We start from the raw sequence: 14,022 nt of genomic DNA on the forward strand, positions 1-14,022 counted from the left end.
TTTTTTCCTCCATCTGTAGCTACTGAAGTGCAAGCGTGTGTCATCCGCCTGTCAATCACACACTGTATGCAGCAAAATCCATCTGGGGAAGATAGACACTGTTTGAATTATTAGTGTCACTGAATCTAGATCAGTACTGTTTTTGTACTGTTTTTGCTATCAGACATCCCTTTTTGATAAAGGGATGTCTGATCTGAGATCAGTGTCATAACACTAAAATAAAAATGCAGGCCTTGGTTTGAGGATCATAGAATCACAATTTCAGGCACATGGTGGCTAAAAGTAGAGCTTTTCCACAAGTTTTTGTCATATAACCAAGAAGATCGCATGGTTATCTCTTTGAAGGAGTAAGATTGTGTTTCATTTCGATCTGCTGCTGCGGTGGACTGTGAACTGACACTACTCAGTGGGAAGCTGAAGTGAAGGTTGTTGTACTGTAAAATGATTTGTTTGAAAGCTGTTTAAAAGAATTGATTGATATTTAAAGAGACAGTTCGCCAAAAAATGAAAATTGTTATTACTCACCCTCATGTCGTTCCAAGCTCCTCATTTTTTCTTTCAATGGAACACGAAAGGAGATATTTGGCAGAATGTCAGAGCTGCTCTTTACAATGACAGTGGATGGAGAATTACACTGCCACGCTTCAAAACGGACAAAAAACACCAGAAAAATGCCCCAAAAAATAGTCTGTACGACTATATTCCAAGTTTTTTAAAGGCATACAGTAGTTTTGTCAAGATTAATTGAAAATCCCCCCTTCTTCTGTTACTTGCATTCAAATAGCATTACACAATATGCTAGGTTTGACACTAAACATTTTTTAAGACATCTTGTGACTGATTTTGTAATTAAATTAATCTAAAGTTATTATTTTATAAGTATAATGTTTTTTGCTAGTCTATTATATATTTTAACATTTGTTTAATTTATTTGTAATAATTATTTATTATGTAATGCTATCTGCATTAATCTTCCTTTCTTCTCTTACTTGCTTTCTAATAGTAGTCCAGTACTCTTGTTTGACATTAAGGATTTGTACTCAAACGTCTTCTTGTGACTGATAGTGGTACATTTAAATGTTTTGAATGGAGGATAACTGAGAGCTAAATGACTTACACAGTCTGTTTGGCAAAGAATAACATTTGCTTGCTTTAGCTTCTCTGAATTTGTGAATTAGCAGAAACAGTAGCAGCTCATCCTTGAAGTCGGGGTGCTAGTCCTTGCATTCCACTTGTCCTTTTTGGTGTGTGTATTAGCTAATACATTTTCACTTGTCTCATTAATGTATTTCTACTGAAGCAATTTAGTCTCGGTTACATTTGTTACTCCTTTACAAATCTCAGAAAGATTTGATTTTTCATGTTTTCATGGTGGCTGTAAAATCGCATTCCTCCGTACTCCCTATAGAAATGCTTGGAGAACTCACACCATTAAGAAGTCCCAAAAGTCATAGTCGTGATTGACTTTGATGGAACGTGTTTACTAAACAGTCTCTCCTAGCTGAGGTGATGATTTGCATTCACAGAGATAAAGTGTTTTTTTACAGAATCTACTGCATTGAGTTAGACGTCGCACAGAACTGCTCATATTCTACAAAACAGTATTATATCTAGTGAAGATTGTTTTAGTTCTGTGCTAATAAATTATTGAATAGTGTGAGCTGTAGGCTAATAGGTTTATAGAGGTGCCGTGAGCTATAGGTTAATATTCAAATGAAGATGTTGTGGGTTATATGCTAATAGGCTAATGAGGTTATTAGCATGGAGCCCACAACAGCACCCTCTAATATCACAGGCAGAGCTAATAATCTATTGAAGAAACTGTGAGCTATACTGTAGGTTATAGAACATGGCATGAGCTAGGCTAATATGCTAATGAATATGATGTAAGCTACATAAATGACGTAAGATGTAGGTTAATGAAGATAGCATGCTAACTACTAACGACTACGTGCTAACAGGCTAATGAAGATATCATACGAGGCTAATATATTAATGAAGATTGAATATAGCGCAACTAAATGCTAATAAGCTAATGAAGATATCATGAGCAAGGTTAATAAGCTATTAAAGATATTGTGAGCTATAGGTTAAAGAACATAACATGAGCTAGGTTAATAAAATAATGAATACGGAGTTAAATGCTAATAGGTTATAAATGTCAGGCTAATGATGATAGTATGAGCTAGGCTAATAAATAATGAAAATAGTACGCTATAGGCCATTGGTAAGCAAGTGAACTTCATAGGACGTGTCATGTTTTCATTAAAAACAGCTTTTGTTTTTCCCAAAAAGGGCCTGTTTGTGAATTTTTAATAGCTTTGTTTCGATTTTTAGTAAGCTTGTGAAGAGATTATGCTAGTATTTGAAATCACACAATTGTGATTATCTTTCAAAGCACAGAAATCACACTATAGCTAGCAAGCTAGTAAGATATCAGCTAATAACGAGCCGGTGAATATTGTAGGATGTGTCTAAACCATGTTTTCATAAAAACACAGCTTTTGTTTCTCTGAAAAGGGCATGTTTGTGCATCTTTTAAAGGCTTTATTAGGATTTTCAAGGCGACATCCATGGGCTTCCATTACAGGCTTGTGAAGCAACTACACTGGCATTTGAAATCACACAATAGTCCCTGTCATCAATATAAATATCTAAGGCGAACGACATGAGTGACTAATTTGCACACATTATCAGATCCTGGCACAGCGGGATTGGCAGGAAAAGTCTTTTTCTGCTTATTGAAGTCAACAAACCTACATTGGGAGGACTGGGATGAGTAAGCACAAAGGTTCAAGTGTCATACGTGTCTGTCCCGATGGGTCAGATGCGAGCAAGCTTGCGCACCCAGTGGAAATATTGACCTTTCCGATAAGTGGTTCACTGGTAGTTATTTATTTATTTAATGCAGCTGTATCAAGCCAGCAGGGAAAAAGGCCACATTCAGACTCCATTTCAGCCCACTTTTTGTCAGTCCCATAATTGCCAAAGCTCGTCATCGAATGGAGCTTCTAAACATAGCAGCAGTGGGCTCTTCAAAGCCGGCTATCGTTGAGTTTTGCGAACACTCCTCCAGGCTTTTTAAGTAATTTTAAATGCGTATTTGTGTCAAAATACCTAACATACTGGCGCGTCAATGTTCGTACAATCTATTTTTACATTTTTCCATGTTTGCCCCCCTTTTTTCCCCATCGCCTCTTGTATTAACACCATGTCAAGCAAGGTCCAACGGTAATTCAGTACATTCCCTTCCAGGCCGTCCTCACGAAACCTCATTTTAACTTGACCCTTCTTTGTGTTTTGCCCCAGGCAACTCGGGCACAGGGATTAAAAATAGAGACCTCAGGGACGGAGTTGACACGGTTCTTGTTGGTGAGAGGAGTGGAGCGGCGGAGAACAGAATCCCGCTGGGGGTTTTTATCACTGGGGAAGGTCCGATTAACCCCCTCCCTTCTCTCACTACTCTTTTTCTTATTTCTCTCTCTCTCATTCGCTCCCTCGCTTGCTGTAAATCTCGATGCCAAGTGAGGAGAACAATATTTTCACCATTATTTCTCGGCACTACAGAGAGATGATGTGGGTATTGATGTAGACTCATAAATTTACAGAGGCGACAGATTTACGCCAGAGGCTGGCAGCCCCACTCTCGTTCAGGAACATGTTCAGCTTTGATTGGTTGGGAATGGATTCTTGGCTATCCAATTCAGATTAGGTCAGGCAGGTCTAAATCACAGGACTATATCACTGGTTTTTATAGTGATGGCAGTTTGGTACATACAGTAAGCTCACTACTATAGTCATGCATCTCCCCAACCGAGACGTGCGTCCTGCTGCATAATCCCTGCTACAACAAACCACACTTTATTTATTTATTTGTTTGTTTTTATCTGTATTGCTTACTACTACTTGTTCTACTGTCTTTTTTCTCTTAAAGGTGACATATCATGAAAATCTGACTTTTCCAGGTTTTAAGTGCTATAATCAGGTCCCCGGTGCATCTACCAACCAAGGAAATGGAAAAAGATTAAAATACATTTTCTGCAAGCGTCTGAGAAAACGAGCGCGTCTGATTTCGCTCCCCTAGTGACGTTGCAAAGGGTTCTCATTATAATATTACCGCCCCTTAATCTGTAAGTTTCCACCCACGGCACCATCATTTTGATTTTGCAAGCACAACGGTGTATTTGCATTTAAAGAGAAAGGCACGAAAAACAGTTTCTGCTTCCACTCAAAATTATATAACAAATGATCTGTGGGGTATTTTGAGCTGAAACTTCACAGACACATTCTGGGGACACCAGAGACTTACACTGCAAGCACAACGGTGTACCAGTTCTTATGCTAATTTTCTGCCTTTGGCTGCACAGACGAGCACAGAACACTGTTTACAGTCCCAGCCTCAGAGGAGACAAGAGAGCAGTGCATCCATTGATTTATTTACTGTATATTGCTGCTGCCTGTGCAAGAAACTGAACAGTATTTATATCGTTTTTTTTACCTCACCCTGAACAGTATTTATATCGTTTTTTTACCTCACCGCAATGTCCGAAGTGTCCTGAGCGCGTTCTCACCAGCCGGCGCATGACGCGTCTTCTTCTTCTTCTTGTTTTACGGCGGATCGCTGTTCCTCTTTCTTTTACAAAATGTTCCCGTCTGAGTAGGTTCCTGGAGGAAAACGCAGTGCATCCGTCTCTTCTGTTCTCTCTCAAACTTTATCTCCATTCTCTGCCTGTCGGTTTGTGAATGCAGCATTATTGGTGTTATCTAAAGGTCTTACTTGTGGCTGCCCTCGACAGGAACATATTATAGAGTTGAGGCCAGGGTTCAGGCACCAGCAGATCTTATGAGAATGTTCAAGTGTGCCCACATAATTTCCTCAGCTCGCTCTGCGCACCAAGGAGACCCCTTATCTCGCTTCAGGTGGGGCTTTTTGGAACCTAAAACTTTATCTAAGTTTGCTTCAGGCTTCTTGCTCAAACTGATGTTTAGATTGACTTGGGAAAAGAATCTGAGAAAAATGAGTCAATGATTCCTTCTTCAGTTCTACAACCTACTCTATTTTATTCGGTTTATGGTCAGTCAGGGACAGTGGAACTCCATGGCTCCTTTAAAAGCTTTAGTGCTTTTAAATGAAATACTCTATCCAGTATTTGTTTATTTAACTGTCGAGACCAACATGGTAACCTTTGTACCGGGCTTGGTGAGTGGGTTTTTAGCTACTGATGGTCACCCTCCACAGAATTCGGGCCGGCTCTCGAAAGAGTAACATGCCTCAGAATATCTTAACCTTTCCGTCTAAGCTTTCAAATGGCACTGTTCTCTTTCCTCCATCTGAAGACAAATTGCCATTTTCTATTTGCTATAGACTTGGATTGATCCCGAAGGCTCCGGTCAAAAAGAATAAATTGGTAATTCTTCCAAAGCAAGCAAGCTGTTTAGCGTTTTGTAGTTGTGTGTGTTGAATAATTTTTACATTGTTCAAATAGTGGAGGATTAATGTATTTGAGTGTAATCTCAATGGTGTTTACTGTGCAAATTGTAGTGGATATATGATTTCATTATGAGGAAAGATAAATAAATGTTTCAAGATCCATCCATGTGACAGGTTACATGATGCTGTCAATTACCACAGACAATAATTTAGGCCTTCAATGTGTAAAACATGCAAAAATCATGTTTGCAGTAATGCATTTACAATAGAAGTCTATAGGGCATTGCCCTGAAGAAACATTAAAATGCATATTGTTTTGAAAACATTGTCACAAGTTTAATATATGTGTTAGCATGAGATTTGTGTCCAGTTAGAGTCGCAGAATTACAAGAATTATAATGATTTACTTTATATATACTTTAAAAAACACATGAGTGTCTCATTTCTGCTTTACCAATTTTTTGATTTTTACTTAAGTTTATGACAAGTCAAATTTATTGTCTGCTGCAATCGACAGTGAGACAGGGATTCCGTCAATAGTTATTAATTTAAGATGATGAACCCGGATCTATATTATTTAATGTTGTTATCTACCGCAGCGATATGATTAAACAGTAAAAAATGATTCATCCAAACACAGAGCTGTGCTCTCTCTCCTCCCCTTCAGTCAGATCCTACCTGTATTATCCCATTTTTGGGTCAGTAATCTGGTTAAGCCAGATTAGGACCAGGTCTTTCCTCTCTGTTCTCCTCAGAAATCATGCATGATGTGCACAGATTTGCTGTTGAATATGAGATTCATATGCAGCTTATAATGTTTAACTATGCAGAACGGAGGTTTGTGACATGTATTGTTTGCATGTCTTCTGCATGTTGTTGGTGACTTATTATTTGGCTGCCATATTCTATTTTATTTTGTGGGGTATGTGTTGGATTGACAATCCAGAATTTTTGCATACATTGCATTGTTGTCACACGTTGCTATTAATGACGGTTATTTGCATGCAATGTCCAAATTATAGACTCATTTGTTTCACATTTGTTATTCTAGTACCCATGGGCATGTAGTCAAGAACCATATTTACATCCTGTTAGTTTAATGGGACTTAATTCATGACATGGTAGAGTGTCTTTTACTGGTTATCTGCAGTTTTATTGTACTTCTTGTACTGAATTTAACTGAATTACAACGGCTGTCATTTACAAACTTGTCCCTGATGCCTGTGTGAATCTCACAATCAGTTGCCTCATTCATGAAACATACTGTTCTTACGTAAATTGTTGCAGGTTGTTACACCAGTTGTGTAGCATTGTGCATAAGCACTGATTTACAAACAATTTACACCACAATTGACTGTCATATGTATACAACAATTTATGTAAAAAAACTATTTTTGAATTTGCAGAAAAATTGCTTGTCACACTTTAAGTTACAAAACATTACACTAAAGTAGCTTGTCATATCAATGTGACAGTTCACGTTTAGAGATGCACCGTTCAACCGGCCAGGGACCGGAATCAGAAGATTTTCCTCATGATCGGCCCGGACCGGTGACCGGCCGGTCAGTCTCACCAAAGACTATAGAATACCCAAGACGTGTCACTCATATCCACCTGATTTTTCCTGTAAGAGTGGGTGCGGCCATTTGTAAAATTAATGGGTCTGGCTTCCGGTGTCATCCGCTTCCAGCTATTTTTAGCTGTACAAAACAGCTCGTTTTGCTGCTTGATATTGCAAACTGGTGTGTCGTACCATATTATTTTAATGTTTTAGCTTAATTATGTCTCTTTCCAGTCACGGAGCACTTTATTTTGAGAGTTGTTTAAGTGAGAGAACATCTGTAACTTAGTCCAGATTGGGGAAATTGTAATGTTTCATCTTTTTTTATGTAAATAATTTTTTTAGCATTGAGAAAAAGTAGATTTTTGTTTGTATAAGCTGTCAGTTATATTTCTTTGAAAGAAAATGGGCAAAAATCAGTATCGGCAGGTCACACTTTCAAAAAAATCGGAAATTGGAATCGACCAAGAAAATTGCAATCGGTGCATCTCTATTTAAATTAAAATGGATTTACGACTGTTTTTGGTTTTGCTTGTCATTTGAATTAGTTTACATTCGAGTGGATTTAAAAACAAATTACATGAAAATTACTCGTCATATGAATGTGTTTACATTAGCATGCATTTACAAACAATTTATATGAAAATCACTTATATGAATATGACAGTTTACGTAAAAATGGTTTTACAAACATCCATTCTTACATTTCATCATATGAATATGAGTTTACATTAGAATGCACTTACGAACATAAGGGAAAATTGTTCGTCATGGATGTCCCTTTTTATGTTAGAATGGCTTTGTGTAAAATTTTCATGAAAATGGTTTGTCGTATGAATGTGTCAGTTTATGTAAGAATGGATTTGTGAACAATATGCATGAAAACTGCTCATATGAATATGAGTTTAGAATGTATTTAACAAACAATTCATTCACAAATTGTTTGGCATATGAACGTCACATTTTATGTTAGAATGGTTTTATGAACAATTTATACAAAAACTGCTTGTGATATGAATTTGACTGTTTATATGACAATGGATTTGCGGAAAATTATACATGAAAATTGCTTGTCATATAATTGTGAGTTTACATTAGAATGGCTTTACAAACAATTTTATATGAGAATTTACGCAAGAACGAATGATTTACACAAATCAATTTTGCTTGGCACACGATGTGGAAAATGTGCAGATTCTGTGTAGGCCTACTTATTATCCTAAGAGAAACATAAGCCATCATCATTGGTCTACCCTTCTTTCATTGGAAATAATATGAAAATGTAAATTCAGAAATAATCTCATTCCTTTTTTGAAACATGCATCACTTATTTTGCTTACTCAGGCTTAATACAAAAATGGTTTGAGGTTTGGTAGCGTGGAAAGCACAATTGCATCTCCCCAGGCCCAGATGGCAAGAGTTAGGTTTTAATTGCATGTGTGGAATCAGGAGGAGCACGTTTTCTTACCCGCCAACATCGTCTATGATTGCCATCTCTTACCACTATTATCTTGACCTCCTCAACAGCTGCCTTGTTTTGCCAAAAAACAGATATCCATTTTAAAAATTGGTTCTGCATAGCAGTTATCGTACATCATTAAAAAAACATTAGACGATGGCTAATCTACGCTGAAAGTGAGAAACTCGCAGTATAGAAATGGTGTTAGTAGAAGCAGGAGCTTTGTAGGCATGTTTCATACATATTAATGAATTTCGACATTTGCGAGAGGCTGTTAGAAAAGGAAAGCAGGCATTAGTTAAATCCGTTCATTTCCTGTCTAGTCGCATCTCACAAATGTTTCACATCAAGGCTGGTTCTATCTCAGCATGTGTCAGTTGTAGTTTATGCGCGGCCACTTCCGCGCACATACGAACTACGTGTGGGGCGACCGTGACTGTGCCTCAAAGTTTTCCCTCTGCCGTCCCGCGGGACTCATCTGAAGACGTGCTATTTGTCATTCACACAGCTACTCTGTGGCACATCGATTCACCGGGGAGCTCATTGTGCAACCCAGCCACGCCGTACTTGACAGTATTGATTGAATTAATGTAAAAGATATCATTTGTGTTCACAGTCCGCAGAGTATTGTGGGGTGTGTAAATGCTAGTTGTCCGGCGGAAGGAAAAGAGTCTTTTTTTCTTGTATTCTGCCAGAGGAACAACAGAGGGGAAAGATGATGCCATTTGGACAGAGTGTGTGTGTGTGTGTGTGTGTGTGTGTGTTTCAGAACACATCTGCTCAGTGTATTACTCAGTGTCAGGCCTAGATGTGAACTGATTTCAAAATGCTGCCCTGAAGCTTTAAGTCTCACATAACCAACACAGAGAGGAAAATAAACAATACTTACATAAAGGCTATTATTTTTCAGTGAGTGTCCTGAAACACATGATTTGAAAATCATGGCTTTAGTTAACGCTCTTAACTGAAAAATTGCACTGATGCATTGAGATAATAATTATGTTTGCTCTGGATCTATTCGTAAAAGGTGTTTTATGGGCCATCGGAAGGATGGCAGCATGAGGCCGGATTTGAATACATTCGTTTTTTTACATTGCCAAATAAGGTTTGCTTAGTGGTTTCTGGGTGGTTGCTTATTGGACAGAAACTTGGGGGAAAAGCCATGTTGTTTTTGTTGTTATTGTTGTTAATAATAATACATTTTATAAATAATAATAACTATGGATATTTACTGTGGATATTACTTTTATTGTTGTTGTCTAATTATTTACTTATTGTGTCAAAAACAAACAAATAAAAATTAATTTGTGTTTGCATATCAACTATTAGACACTTTGTCATAAAAAGTCACATTGGTCAGTTGCTTTCTGAAATTACTGATAGGGAGGGGCGATATAGCCTTGTAAAAGGGACTATTGACCAAAATGAAGTCACATTAGTCAATGTATATAGACCGCCTGGAAAAGACAAAGCATTTCTCAAAAAAATATTTACTATCATAGCCAAGGAGGCCTCTGGCACATCGATCTGTGGGGGAGACTGGAATGTACAACTCCAACCTAAATTTGATTCGTCTTCCATCAAGCAAATTAGTCGGGAAGCTAGACAAATTATAAATATGATGAAAGAATTAGGCTTAATAGATGTGTGGAGAGACTTATATCCTTTCAAAAAAGAATATACATTCCAATAGCAAGAATTAAAATTAATGGTGACATTTCGGAACATGTTATTTTAGAAAGGGGATGTCGACAAGGGTGCCCATTAAGCCCTACCCTATTTGCGTTATTTATCAAACCACTGGCACAGCTAATCAGAGATGATATAGAAATAAGTGGAGTGGTAGTTAAAGATATAGAACACAAGATTTGTTTATACGCTGATGATGTATTACTGTTTCTTACATACCCAGAACTTAGCTTACCCAAAGTGATGTACTCTCTTGAAAAATTTGGATTATACTCAGGATATAAATTAAATATACATAAAACCCAGACTCTCTTGTGTAATTATAATCCAAGTAATAAAATACGTAATGAATACACATTTAAATGGAATACATCCTCCATTAGGTATCTTGGAGTTCAAATTCCTGCAGACCTATCAAACATCTATAAAGTTAACTATTGTCCCATTACAGAAATCATAAAACTTTGTTCTGTATTTGTTTGAACAAAAGGAGGAAAAAAATAAAGTAATAATAAAAAATAAAAAAAAGTCACATTGGTCATAAAAAGACAAAATTGGTCACTGGCTGGTCTAACTTAATATTGTGATGCAAGTATGGCTTTTATGTAATGTCAGATTTTAAGATAAATAATAATAAAAGTATGCATTAAAGGTTTGTACTTGAATTTTGTTCAATAAAAAAGGATAAATCATACTAACGTATATAGTAATAATAACATATAACATGATGTTGCTGTTATTTTATAATCATCATTCTTATTATTTTTTATTTCCTTGTATTCTAAATATTATTTTTGTATTATTTATTTATTTTACAATACAATTTGTAATTTATATTTATTTTTGTTTGTTTTTATATTATTTTACCATGCAGATTATTTACAAATAAATCAATATATTTTTAATAAAAAAATATTTATAAATAAATAAATATTATTTTTATAATATTTATTGTAATTATTAAAATCTATATCTAAATGATCGTTTACACTTCTGTTTAACCTAATATTTTTCAGACTTGGAGAAAGACCACCCTAAGAATGAAGCAGGCGTGGTGTGGAGAGTGACAGGTGGGCTGTTCAACCTCACCAGAGGAGCGGTGGGCGCCACCCTTGGGGGAGTGGCCTGGGTAGGCAGCAAGAGCTTTGAGCTGACCAAGACGGCTGTGACGAGCGTTCCTGCAGCTGGAGTGGGATTGGTCAAAGGCGGCGTCTCCGTGGTAACGGGAAGTGTCGGGGCAGTGGGGTCTGCAGTGGCTGGTAAAGTTACACCAAAGAAAAAAGACAAGTCGGATTAGACTGACTGACTTGCTCCCACCCTTTGTTCGATTCGGTGTGTCTGTGGTTGTCTGCCTGGATTGTTCTCACTTTCAAGAGGGTTGGAAAGCAGGTGGCAGTTTCATTTAGCCCATGGGAAAATTACTGTGTTGCATTCACCAAATACAACCCTACCTTGTTAAGTTAATGTAAAGAACTGCAACATGGTATATAAATACACTTCGACCAACATTAGTAAGCTACTGCAGAGGTACATAAGATAATAGGGATCTAACGCCTTTTGTTTGCTTATATGTTTGTCTGTGTTTGTGTATTTTGAGTGTCGACTGAATCTGTATTATTAGTGCGACAAAGACTTACTTTGGGACAAAGAGGGATCAAATGCTGATATCAGATTTCTTCATGAAATTGTCCACTTCTTACATAGGAAATGGTAAATGCTAATATACCAGCAGTTTTTCTTAAAAAGAAAACTTGGTTTAATTCAATTTTTCTGTAATATCAGTTCAAACACTCCTTGTGTGCACAAAATTAGCTCTAATTTAGCTCTAATATCTTGTTTCAAGCCCATCTTTGAACTAAAATAATGTGAGAACTTGGAAATTAAGTATTATTATTATTTAATGAATTAATTTAATACACGTGACACTAGATTACCTTCGTCATCTGATGATAATAGTTTTAAACTACAGTACATATTCTCAAATGTTCTTTATTTTAGTGTCGTTTCCTTGATACCAATTTGAGTGCTGCCACAATATGTTTTCTCAGTTCGCTGTATTATCATCATCATCATCATCATCATCATCATCACATTCTCATCAATCATGGTAAGTGCAGAAATCTCTTAACGGCAGTTCACACGACATTTGCGTAGATTACATTAATGCTGAGTCTTTTGTAAGACAATGTTTAAGCTGTTGAAATTGAATCTGTAGCCGGGAAACCAGTGCCTGGAGTTAAGAAAATAAATTATTCACATCTAAAAAAGGATGCAAGGAAACAGAAACTACACATTTTTTTCCAGTCTAAACTACTTTTAAGCAAGCCGCTTCATTTTCTCTTTGCGAAGCATCGCTTGTAGTTCGTTTGAGATGATGTTTTATTGGCTGTACATGTGCCTGAATGTCTTGGGAGTTCTAAAAGCTCACTGTGCAGTGTTTAGTGTTTCAGAACAGTGCAAAATAACCACAGGTGTATTTCCTGCTACCCTTTTACAGCTGTTTACATCATAGAACCAGCACAATCGAAAATGTCCACATTTGAGCATTTGTTCGTATGTTTCTGTCATTTTCCCCCACTGCTTAAATGTTTACTTCCTTTTGTAGTTTATTTATGCAAAAACAACATATTGCATATTATTATATTGTTGCAATGCATGCTTGAAGCTCTAGTTCTCTGTACAACATGCTGTTAATTGTGAGTACATATTTCTTTTCTTTTTTTTTCATGTTTCTTTCTGTTTTTGCTATCTACACACTTTCTGGCTGGTACCCATGTCTTGAAGATGCTGTTACTATAAACTGGACTTTTAAGACCAAGTAGATTTTGTCTATAATAGAACTATTTTTGCTAAATTGATGCTGTATTCTACTAATAAAGCATTCTGTATTTTAGAAATGCATGAGTTCTTTGTAAATTTTTTTTCCTTTATTTGATGTATTTTACATATTTTGCCTCAAAAAAAAAAAAAAAGTGAGCAGAGGAGAATGACTGTCCTGCAATGATCCTGTTCTGGAATAGGTGGGGATATTTTAATACCATTTATCTATTATTCATTTTTGGCTTTAATCATTTATATAACAGTGAATGCACTAACTGACCAGATCTGGATTACATAAACTGTTTATAAAAGCAAGTGACCACATAATCCAGGTCACATAGTAAAATACCCATAATGCTGCATCACTCTTTTAGGTTAACTTTTTAAACTGCATACTTCTATTCATAAGGTTATAGGGGTTTTTCATCATTAATGGGTTACATTTTTCTTTTCAAAAGAAAAAAATAGCTATTCATTTGATATGGCAGTACACTACTGTAGCTTCTTAGATTATATGTTAGGTGTCCAGTATGGGCAAATCCAGGTGCTCACAAACCTTCTTGGTCATTTCATGGCATACTGAATCAGCAGAAAAATTTATTGAGCCAGTCAGGGGTTTTATCTCCGAAAACAATTGCATGGCTCAACAACATCATTGTTCCACGATATTAACCAAGGACATTAGTGATTTTAGTATCAAGTAGTAAATGCACCATAAGAGGGCAAGTTGTTTTGTGGCTTTTTAACCTCACACCATGTCGTAACCAGGTGAAATGCAATAAAACGATAAAAGCTATCTCTTCTGTGAAGGGCGAAAATCATGTGTTTTTGTCTTTACCCACAGCCCACTGGGGTTCATGTATCCAGTTTGGTTTTTGGGCCCCTTACTGTACATGTTAAGATGAGTGAGAAATAGAAGATTGATACATCATGGTGTGACCTCTCATCTGAATTAAAAGAGCGCAAACTTTAAATCTGAGGATTGCAGCGTTGCAGTAAAGTGGAGTAGATTGCAGATTTGTTACATTTTGGAAAGTATTATACATTGAATTCTTTAAAAAA

At 36.5% G+C, this 14,022-nt stretch overlaps 1 protein-coding gene across 1 annotated transcript in view; it reads left to right on the forward strand.

The window, feature by feature from the left end:
* The window catches only part of LOC107674994 (transmembrane protein 263-B-like), a 24,011-nt gene extending 10,978 nt beyond the window's left edge, over positions 1-13,033 (forward strand). Inside the window, exon 3 of the mRNA XM_016469170.1 lies at positions 11,157-13,033. Coding sequence (XP_016324656.1) covers positions 11,157-11,437 — 281 coding nt within the window. The 3' untranslated portion in view covers positions 11,438-13,033. The remainder of the gene's footprint in view (positions 1-11,156) is intronic.
* Positions 13,034-14,022: the final 989 nt, after the last annotated feature.

Source organism: Sinocyclocheilus anshuiensis, unplaced genomic scaffold (genome assembly GCF_001515605.1).
Source record: "Sinocyclocheilus anshuiensis isolate Anshui unplaced genomic scaffold, SAMN03320099.WGS_v1.1 scaffold1065, whole genome shotgun sequence".
NCBI classification, from domain to species: Eukaryota; Metazoa; Chordata; class Actinopteri; order Cypriniformes; family Cyprinidae; genus Sinocyclocheilus; species Sinocyclocheilus anshuiensis.